Here is a 12,050-nt window from a genome sequence, read left to right as displayed (position 1 = left end):
CTTATACCTCCCGAGGAGATCATGAATGTAAAATTAGAGAGATTCGAGTGTGCATGGAGGCTTTCCGGCAGTCATTCTTCCCGCGAACCATACGCGACTGTAACAGGAAACGGAGGTAATGACAGTGGCAAGTAAAGTGCCCTCCGCCATACACCATTGGGTGGCTTGTGAAGTGCAAATGTAGATGTAGAATACTTTTTGCTTAAGTGAGGAGTTACGCCAGAATATTATCCCATAAGACATCAGTGAATGAATATTATTGTTGTTTTTGTTGTTGTCGTGATCAGTCTTCTGATTGGTTTGGCGTCACAAATTCCTCTCCTGTGCCAAACTCTTTATCTCACAGAAGCATTTGCAACCTATGTTCTCAGTTACTTGCTGGTTTTATTTCAATTTCTGTCTTCCTCTACAGTTTTTACCCTCTACAGCTCTCTCTAGTACCATGGAAGTTATTCCATGATGTCTTGATGTCTTATTATCCTGACCTTTCTTCTTGTCAGTGTCTTCCATGTATTTCTTGCCTCACCAGTTCTCAGGAAACCTCTTCGTTCCTTAACTTAACAGTCAATCTAATTTTCAGTATTCTTCTGTAGCACCACATCTCAAATGCTTAGATTGTCTTCTGTTAGGTTTTTCCCACAATCCATGTTTCACTACCATAGAATGTTGTGCTCGAAACATATATTCTCAGAAATTTCTTCCTCAGATTAATGCCTATGTTTGATACCCGTTCACTTCTCTTTGCCAGGAATGCCCTTGTTGCTAGTGCTTCTGATCTCCTTGCTCTATCCATCATTGGTTATTTTGCTGCCTACGTAGCAGAATTCCTTAACTTCATCTACTTTGTGGTCACCAGTTCTGATGTTAAGCTTCTCGCTGTTCTTGTTCCTGCTACTTCTCTTTACTTTTGCCTTTTTTTATTGACTCGTAATCCTTATTCTGTGCTCATTAGCGTGTTCATTCCATTCAGTAGATCCTTTAATTCTCCTTCACTCTCACTGTGGATAGCAAAGTCATCAGCAAAATGTATCATTGATATTCTTTCACCTTGATTTTTAATTCCAGTCTAAAACTTCTCCTTCATTTCCATCAATGCTTCTTTGATGTATAGACTGAACAGTAGGGGTGAAATATTATATCCCTGTCTTGTGCCTTTTCAAATCTGAGCACTTCATTCTTGGTCTTCCAGTCTTATTGTTTCCTCTTGGTTCTTATGTATTAACTGTCTTTCCCTAAGAATTTCAAACATCTTGCCCCATTTGACATTCTCAAATGCTTTTTCCAGGTCAGCAAATCCTATGAACATGGCTTGATTTTTCTTTAGTCTTGCTTACATCAACAACCACAATGTCAGAATTGGTTATCTAGTGCCTTTACCTTTTCTAAACCCAAGCTGATCATCTGACACACCTTCAATTTCCTCTTCCATTCTTCTGTGCATTATTTTTGTAAGTAATTTGGATGCAAGAGCTGTTAAGTCTGATTGTGCGATAATTCTCACACTTATCAGCTCTTGCAGTCCTTGGAACTGCGTGCATGATGTTGCTTCCCGAAAGTCAGATTGTATATCACCAGACTCATACATTCTGCAGACCAACATGAATAGTCGCTTTGTTGCCACTTCCACCAATGACTTTAGAAATTCTGATGGAGTTATCAATTCCTTCTGCCTTACTTGATTTTAAGTCTTCCAAAGCTTTTTTAAATTCTGATTCTAATTCTGGATCCCTAACTCCTATTTCTTCTTCTATCATGTCATCAGATAAGTCTTCCTCCACATACAGACCTTCACTGCATTCTTTCTACCCACCCACTTTCTCCTCTGCATTTAATGATGTAATTCCCACTACATTCTTAATGTTACCAACCTGATTTTCATTTCACCAAAGATTGTTTTGAGTTTTTTATATGTTGAGTCAGGCCTTCGGACAATCATTTCTTTTTGTAGTTTCTTCCCTTTTTTATGCAGCCATTTCACCTTAGCTTCTCTGCACTCCCTATCTGTTTCATTCCTAAGTGGCTCGTATTTCTGTACTTCTGATTTTCCTTTAACATTTTTACACTTTATTCTTCCATCGATCAACTGAAGTATTTCTTACATGTGGTTTCTTTGCAGTTACCTTCTTTGAACCCATGGTTTTTCCCTCCAACTTCTGTAATTGCCCTTTTTAGAGATCTCCGTTCCTCTTCATCCAAACAGATATTCCTTGTTGCAGTATCTATAGCCTTAGATAAGTTCAGTCTCATATCTTCATTCCTTAGTACTTCCATATTCCACTTCTTTGCACATAGATCTTCCTGACTAGTCTCTGAAGCATCGGCCTACTCTTCATCATTACTATATTGTGATCTGCTCCTGTGGTATGCCTTACAATCTGGCATCTGATTTCAGAATCTCTGCCTGACCATGATGTAACTTAAGTGGAATCTTCCTGTGTCTCCCTACATTTTCCAAGTATACATCCTCCTCTTGTGATTCTTGTATGGAGTAATCACTATTACAACTTCATGGAGTCCTGGGTTCAATGCCTGGCCGGGTTGGGGATTTTTCTATGCCCGGGGTCTGGGTGTTTGAGTTGCCCTCATCATTTCACCATTGTCATCATTTGTGATGGTGGCTAATTTTGACTGTGTAAAAATTGGACCATGTGAGTATTGGGGCTTTATATGGACTATGATGACCATGCAGTTGAGAACCCTACAAACCAAACATCATCACTATTACTACCTGAAATTTATTGCAGAACCCAATTAGTCTTTCTCCTCTCTCATTCCTAGTACCAAGCCCATACTCTCCCATAATCCTTTCTTCTACTCCTTCCCCTACAACAACATTCCAATCCCCCTTAACTATTAGAATTTAATCTCCCTTTGTACTGAATTACCTATTCGATATCCTCGTATACTTTCTCTCTCCCTTCACCTTCAACCTACAACATTGGCATGTATACCTGAACTATTGTTGTGGTTTGCTGTTGATTCTGATGAGAACACTATGTCTGCAAGTTAACTTACTGACTTCTGTATCCCCACAGTTGGCAATTACTCTTATAGCAAAAGTACCTGCACCAACTTTAGCAGGTCTACCATACAGTTTTTCCCACTTAAGTTTTCACCAATATTCAAACATGATAACTTGGAACTTTCTACTCTCTTTATCATTTATAGCTGGTACACTAGGTTGTTAGTAGGTGGGATAATTTTGATGGTAGAAAGCTGAATGAGATGTATGTTTCTTTCCTTTTTCTTTTTCCAAAGTTTAAAATGAGCTTATTTGTCCAAAACCATTCAGTGACTTTCATAAAATTATCATTTGCTATTTTCTCTGTGGATGCTTCTTTTTTCAGTCTCACAACAATGCTTGCCTCATCTACAAACAGAACTAATTCTGCCTCCTGATTGATTCAAATAAAATGACAGATAATTAATGTAAATCAATAATAGCAGAGAGTCTATGACCAAACCGTGTGGGACTCTCATTGTAATTTCTCCCAGTGCAGATTATGTGGTGTCCTTTCTATTACTAGAATATCCCATGTAACATTCTGCATTCTGTTTCTTGCATTAGAACTAAACCAAGCAGGTGATGAACTATGCATTCCATGAAAAGTTTACTTCTCTAATGCAATGTTATGATTGGCACAACCTAATTTGATAATTCACAGAAGATCTCAGCTGGTGATATTTTGTAGCACTCAGTATATGTATAAATAACTTCTGTAGTAGAGTGGCCCTTTTTAAATCTGATCTCATTAGCTAATTATTCCATTACTAAGCACATCTTTGACAAGACTGCAGAACATTATCTTACCAAAAATTTTGCAAATTGACAGCTCTGGAGTCACCCTTCTTAGAGGCAGATGTAAGAACGGAATATTTTAATCTGTCTCGGAAAATACCCTGAATTGATGATGCATTTTGTAAGTGACTGATAACATCACATATCATAGGGACAATATTAAGAGGATAGGCACATGCTTCTTTAATTTCAGCTCTTGTTGTATTAACACATTATCTATAAGGTTACTGCTTCTGGTATGGAAATTTATAATCGATACTAAATTATAAATGGCTAACACCAGTGCTGGATCACATTTCTAGTTATAGTCATTCAAGAAATTTACATTAAAATCATAACAAATTAATAATCCTTTCTTTCTGCCTGACAGGTAGCACAACAAACCATCAACGTTTTTCATGAAAAATTCCTGGTTACCTACCGAAAACCTATGTTCTGTAATAATCACAAGTATTACACTTCTCAGTATTAACTTACATGCAAGTGCTTTATATCCTGATTTACAAAGAATTTACTAATATTTCTACATTTTTGTTTATACATTCAAACATCTGTATGTAACAGTCAATGAGTTTATTTATTTTTTTACTTATTTGGAATTTTTACCAGATAGAAGTGTTTATTTCGAGTGATAAATTACAAGAAAACATAATGGCTCAGTAGTACTTACCTTCTGGAGGACTTATTCACAACAGGTGGGTCTCTCTCAACATGAGATCTGAGGGACTTGTCCTATTTCCCCATTCTCCATGGAGAACTTTCCAGAGGAAGGACCTAATAGTTTTAAAAACAAGGTGTAATTTTTCCAACTTTTACAGCTGTCTATTGCCAGTATTTGGAATATTGCCTCCTCAAAGTAAGTACCTGCCAGCCATTCCACCCCCTTTTATTTTTTTCCATTTCATCAAAAGAATTTTCCTTTTTATACAATTATTTAATGTTGTGTGAAGTCATCCACTACATACATATTTCAGATTATTTTCTAGAAGAGTAGCAATGAATATTTAATGTCTTGTATTTCTTCACTTTAAGTATATTATTGCAAAAATGAGTTTATTCTTTATTATGTTTCATTCTCAAATGTGTCAACTTAGTAATAATTTTTCATTGTTTTAGGTGTAGCTGAAGTTGCGGGAGCACTCACAGCACTTATAATTCTATTAAGAAAGTCTAGGATATGGCTGTCACTGGGAATCGTTAATATAGTCGGTGGACTGTGTTGCTTTTTGACATGGGCCTTACCAGAAGGTAATGAGAATGCTACTTGTTTACTACAGATATGTTGTAATATTAAAATTGTGTGATTAAGTCTCATTTCTTGCTAACACACTCTGAAATACCAACAGAAAATGTATGAGAGAGTAAAAGTGCTGTCAACACTTGTAAACTAATCAGTGCAAAATTGTTACAAGTGTTACTATTGTTATTCTGTGTGTGTGTGTGTGTGTGTGTGTGTGTGTGTGTGTGTGTGTGGGTGGGTGTACTTAGAACCAATTCTTACATTTTCACACTTTTTATTTTACATTTAAATTATTTTTTATTAAGTTAATTTCATGTTTTGTTTCCTCAGTGCATTATTTTTCCAACATTTTGAATGATCTTTTAGCTCATAACTTGTACTTTATCTTGTCGGCCAGGATTATTGTAATAAAGAAATATGATTTGAGTTAAGTGGATGTAGTAGTGTCTGTTTTTATTACAATTAAATAAAATATAATTCATAACATTGATGAACATTTAAGTGGTAGAACTGGAGACTGAGCACAATAAATGCTGACACATTAATGACAAATATGGTAGGCCTAATGCCATAAAATGACCACTGCATAAGTCAGACACTGCTATACTATGTTTTGTACAACTAGAGAGCCACTTTGTTTTGGCCCACGTTAGTACTGATGATGTAGGAAGTGAAGTAAAACCATGTAGTCATAAGTGTAAATGAACAAATGGCTATTGAAGTTTGTACCATGTTCACTACACACCTGTGCATGAGTGAATATAATGACTAAGCACAAACTCATCAGATGCCTGTCACACTCTGAATCAAACTCTCTCTCAAGGACCTGTGGACTAGGTTAGTGACCTCACACATTACAGTTACTAGTCCACCTCAGGGAGAACAGGTCATTATTATGACATTGTCAAAATAAGATAGCCATCACAGTTACTAACCAAAACACACGAGAGTATTGCAATAACCAAAACACAAGAGAGTATTATGATGTGTACTGAGAGCATTAAATGTTCTTACAATGACGGTGAACCACTTCATAGAAATGTATCTCTTTACAAATGTTACATCCATTTCTGCATAAGCAAATAGCTGGTTACCAAGAGAAGTGAGCCTGTCATCCCCTGTGATGATAGTTTCTTCATAAGTAGATAACAATCACAATATGTATATGAAAATATTTGCTAATGTAAACAAGAATTTGGAGAGGAAGCTCATCAGTGTCGTCTACAGGGAACATATTCAAAGTTCTGTCCTTGGTATAACTAGGACTGGATTTTAATAACTGCCTTCTGCTCCAAAGACAGTGTCTACAACATAAGTAAATAAGATAACCTCAGATGCTATGCCCATGATTGACATAGAGGTAGTTTGCTGATTATATAATTCAGTTTTTGAACCAATTTATATTATTCAGTTTCTGAACCAATTTCAAATATAGCTTCATTGTAACAACTGATGAACTTGTTTATCAAAAACATTATATCAGTCCAAAGAATTTTCTCTCATACATGAAACTATTTTGCTGAAGCAACAGACTTTTCTCAGATGTTGCAGTCTCATATTAAGAAGTTTCACCAGATTGAATCAAAGGTACATGGTAAAAACACTTAGTCATTTTCCATGACTTGTCAGTCTCTGAACAAGTTTTTGTTTGCCATGGTCATGCAATGACACATTCAAGATCATTATGTATCACAAAAAGGCTTTCAAGCATTGGTATACCAGCAATTAGTGCAAAGCACTCATGACTGATTCAATAACATACTTCAGATTGATATACTTAATCATAGCTTCTTGAGCAAACACTTTCCTTTATTTACATCTTTGTAAATGGGAGGCACTAAAATCCAAGGGACAGAAGTCCATTGACCAGTCACAGACCAATATCAATCTACTGTTCTTCAGCTTCAGTCCTTTGGGCCATCAAAATAGCAGTCTACCAGTAGTTGTTAATAATATACTCTTATTTGCTGTTATTATAGTATCCCCATCATGAACAGTAAATATGAAGACATTTCATATCATCAGTGCTGTATGGTTGGATTCCTTATTAAAAGATAGTTTCTTGTTTATCAATTCCCAGTAGATATGATTTTATAGTTCTTTGCTTTCAGCCCACCTTTCCTACTGAAATTAGAAAAATAATAAATTCACTCCAAGGTAAAAACTCACATGAAATTTATGGCATTTCCAACAAAGTACTAAAACCTTGTCCCCAACAGATAAGTAGGAGTTTCAGCCATATATGTGGCTGCTCACTGAAACAGGGCATTTTTCCAGATAGACTGAAATACTGTATGCTACTGTGAAAACATTGCATAAAAAGGGGGATAGGTCTGATGCTAACAACTACTGCCTGTCTCACTTCTATCAGCTTTATCCAAAACTCTTGAAAAACTAATGCATTCAAGACTAGCTTCACATATTGATAAAAAAGAAGTATTAACAAAATGTGAATTTGGTTTTGAGAATGGCTTTTCAACAGAAAATACTATATATGCTCAAACTGATCAAAAATTAAATGCTCTGAATAACTGAACATCAGCCCCTGGGGCTTTTTGTGATCTCTCAAAGGCTTCTGACTGCATGAATCATGACGTTCTTCTAGATAAGTTTTAAGAGTTGTGGTATGAGTGGGACAATGCACAAACAGTTTAATTCATATTTAACTGGAAGAATGCAGAAGGTTGGCATTAACAGTGCAGATAGTCTGCAAAAATCAGCAGAGTTCTCTAACTGGGGAGGTATCAAGAACAGTATCCCAAGGGGTTCAGTCTTGGGTCCCTAATTGTTCTTGCCATACATTAATGACTTGCCACTCCATATTCATGAAGCTGCAAAGCTAGTTCTTTTTGATGATTGTGCAAGTACAGTAATCACATCCAACAAACAAGCATAAGCTAAGAAAATTGTAAATAATGTCTTTTAGAAAATTATTATGTGGTTCTTGGCAAATGGACTCTCATTAAATTTTGAGGTAATGCAGTATACACAGTGTTGTGCAGTAAATGGCATAACACCATTGATTAATAAAGGCAATAGAAGTCTGTTACTAAGGCAGAATATTCAGAATTTCTGAGTGTGTGCAGTGAGGAAAAATTTAATTGGAAGAAACACATTGATAAACAACTGAGTTCAGCTACTTATGCTATTATGGTTAATGCAAATTTTGGTGATAGACATACCAACAAATTACCCTCCTATCACTATTTTCATTCACTGCTTTCACATGGCAATCTATTTTGGAGTAACTCATCATTAAGAGAAAAAATATTCAATGCACAAAAGCATGTAATCAGAATAATAGCTGGTGCCCACCCGAGATCACCTAGCAGACATTCATTTTAAGAACTGGGGATATCTACAGTACCTTCACAATACATATATTCATTTAGGAAATTTCTTATTAATAGCCAGTGTCAGTTCAAAAATAATAGCAAAGTGCAAAGCTACAACACTAGAAGAAAGGATGATCAGTATCCTGGATTAAATCTGACTTTGACACAGAAAGAGGTGAATTATGTTGGTCATTTACCAAATAGCATTAAAAGTCTGACAGACAGCCAACCAGTACTAAAATAAAAATTGAAGGAATTTCTGAATGTCAACTCATTCCTCTCAGTAGATAAATTTTTAGATATGAAGCAGTAATTGGGAAAAAAAATCGTGTAAAGAAACATGAAACACTGACATATTCCGAATCATTAATGTAATATAATATATCAAATATGAGCTAGAAAGATAGCCTGTGCTTACAGGATTTCCCATTGTGACACTTTATTACTGTAAAATATGTTTTAGTTGGGTGGTTGTTATAAAGCAACCCTTTAACGCACGCACACACACACACACACACACACACACACACACACACACACACACACACACAGATATACAGAGGGGTCCAAAAAAATGTATCCACTTTTTAAAAGTCCATAATTGCAAACTAATTGACGGAGTTGTCTCATTTTGGTGAAAGTGTAGCTTAAAGTCCAACTTAAAGATATCACTGCAGGTGTTTGAATTGGTCACCATTAACATCCGCACACAAATCACGCCGCCAGACTGCAGCACGAACTACTGACTGCAACGTGTTCAGTAGGATGTGTGCACATGAATGTATGATGGATTCTCAAAGTTCACTCAATGTGCGTGGCTTTTGTCGACAGTGTTTTGAAGACAGCAAAGTGGAAGTGCTACATCCCACGATTGCTACACGCAATGAACGAGGACAACCCAGATCATAGAATGGAGTACTGCGAGTGGTTTACTAACATGGTGCGCAATGATGAAGAGTTTGCAGAGATGATTGTGTGGTCTGATGATGCACAGTTCAAACTCAATGCTACAGTAAATGGCCACAATTGCATCTACTGGGCTGCCGAAAATCCGAACGTCCATGTAGTCAAAGCCATGAATTTGACAGGAGTAAATGTGTGGTGTGGGTTGTCTTACCGGGGCTTGATTGGGCAATTCTTCTTTGACGGCACAGTTACCGGTGAGGTGTTCCTTCAGAAGCTTCAGGCATCCATTTTACCTGTCATCCGCGACTTATATGGAGACGGAAGAGTTTACTTTCGACAAGATGGTGCACCAGCCCACTACCAAAATCGTGTTGGGACGTATCTCGACAAAAATCTACCAGGAAGATGGATAGGCCATAGAGGTGCTGTAGAGTATCCACCACGTTCACCAGACTTAATTCTTCTAGACTTTTACCTGTGGGGAATGCAAAAGGATGTCGTTTATCGACAAAAGCCACGCACATTGGATGAACTTCGAGAATCCATCGTACATTCATGTGCAAATATCCAACTGAACACACAGTCAGTAGTTTGTGGTGCAGTTTGGCGACATTGTTTTTGTGTGGATGTTAATGGTGACCATTTCGAACACCTACAGTGATATCTTTAAGTTGGACTTTAAGCTACACTTTCATCAAAAATGAGACAGCTCCATCAATTAGTTTGCAAGTTATGGACTTTTAAACAGTGGATACATTTTCTTGGACCCCTCTGTATATATAATATAGACACACGCGCACACACACACACACACACACACACACACACACACGGCATAATTTACAAAATGGCAAACTTCAAATACCTTGGTGAAACACTACAAATGAGCGGACATAACAGAGACTCAAACGAAGAAAGAAAAACTAAACTGGACAAGGCATACAAAGTAGTGTGGAATCGTTACAACAAGAAGTCTATCTCACAAAAAGCCAAATTACGCCACTACGACATGGTGGTGCTCCCCGAGGCACTATATGCAGCAGAGACCACACTAATCCTAGAGCATACATGTATCAGACAAGTAGAAAAAGTAGAACAGAAAATACTTAGGAAAATATTTGGTGCAACTAACAACAATGGAATATGCATCAAGAAACCTACAGAGGAACTACACAAACATACAGAGACGATCACAGAAAAGATTAGAAAACACAGACTACAATTCTATGGACAGCTGTACAGAATGCCATCACACAGACTGACCAAACAGATCTTTGACTGGGTAACCACTAGAAACAACAAATGGGTGGCAGAGGTAAAAAAACTACCTGAACCAACTCAACATAACAGCAGACACAATAAACAACAGAATAAAATTCAGAAACATCATTAAGAAAAGTAAACTACATGAGATACACTGTGACAAACGAACAGGCATAAAATAGACCAAAGAATGCAAGCAAGATCACAGTTGGAAGATGAAAGAAATATGGGCAACCAGAAAGGCAATCAAGATGAAGCGGCAGACAAAAAGCTGACACAAGAAGCATGGACAGAGGACCGGAAACAGAAACACAGCAAGTGAATGAGGGAAGTTTGGGTAGCAAGGAAGGCAGCAAAAGGAATTGACCATGTAGTTTAGTCCAACTGCACTCTTTAAGGACAAAACACCTATAATGATAAAATTCCTTGGGACTAATAAATAGGTGTGTGTGTGTGTGTGTGTGTGTGTGTGTGTGTGTGTGTGTGTGTGTGTGTGTGTGTGTGTGTGTGTGTGTGTGGTTTGAGGTTTTCGGGCGCTAAACAGCATGGTCATCAGCGCCCAAACGCATAGAAACAGGAACAGTTGCGGTGAAGGGACGAAGACGGACAGCGAACAAGGAGAACAGCTAAAAGACACAGACCTAATGCAGTTCCAAATCCTCACATACATAGGCAAAACAAGAGGAGAAGAAACGCACTAAAAAAGGAAAGGAAACAAAAGGAAAAGAGAACAGAAATCGAAGTGAAATAAGTAAGTAATCGTGACTCGCGGACCTCTTGCCTAAAACCTGGGTGAGCCAGTCATCCAGCATCACATTAAAATCCTCTCCCTAAAATCCGAGGCAACAAATTGGACAGGACACAAGACCTTAACCACAGTCGTTGCGTCGTCTTGCAAAATAGTGGGCAAATCCCGTGGCAAGGAAGCCACTGCCCTCTGGTCAGAGAATAAAAGACAGTCAAGTAAAACGTGGCGGACAGTAATCTGGACGCCACAAGCACTGCAGATTTGGGGATCCTCCCGCAGGAGTAAAAAAACGATGGATTAAGGGACTGTGCCCGATGCGGAGGCGAGTGAGGAGAACCTCATCCCACTTGCATGACTGGTAGGACGTGCGCCATGGCCGCGTGGTGGCCTTGACCAGACGCAGCTTATTTTCACCGACTGCCAGCCACTCCTCTTCCAATTGACGCATAACATGAAAACGCAAAAGGGAGGTAACAGCATGGAGGGGGACAGCACATTCAACAACGTGAGGGAGGGAACATGCATCTTTGGCAGCCACATCCGCCAGTTCGTTTCCCCTAATACCCACGTCCCCCGGCACCCAGCAGAAAGAAACTTCCTTCCCCTGCTGTTGCAGGTGCATCAAAGATGGTAAACGCCGCAGGAAGCCGTAACTTGACAACTCGATCAGGCAAAACAACAGCACAAGCAACAGAGTCCTCCTGTTTAGAGCCATCCGTAAATACTGGTACATGGTCGGGATGCTCGTTTAAAATATTG

General features: G+C 38.0%; 1 protein-coding gene across 3 annotated transcripts in view; it reads left to right on the top strand.

Moving 5' to 3' along the window:
- Positions 1-12,050, top strand: part of LOC126457288 (organic cation transporter protein-like) — a 312,321-nt gene that overhangs the window by 274,669 nt on the left and 25,602 nt on the right. For all 3 annotated transcript variants that reach the window (XM_050093458.1, XM_050093459.1, XM_050093460.1), the window contains one exon: positions 4,916-5,047. In XM_050093458.1, coding sequence (XP_049949415.1) covers positions 4,916-5,047 — 132 coding nt within the window. The remainder of the gene's footprint in view (positions 1-4,915; positions 5,048-12,050) is intronic.

Source organism: Schistocerca serialis, chromosome 2 (assembly GCF_023864345.2).
Source record: "Schistocerca serialis cubense isolate TAMUIC-IGC-003099 chromosome 2, iqSchSeri2.2, whole genome shotgun sequence".
In the NCBI taxonomy this organism is placed as follows: domain Eukaryota; kingdom Metazoa; phylum Arthropoda; class Insecta; order Orthoptera; family Acrididae; genus Schistocerca; species Schistocerca serialis.
The sequence above is the reverse complement of the archived record's forward strand: the minus strand, read 5'-3'. Positions and strand labels throughout refer to the sequence as shown.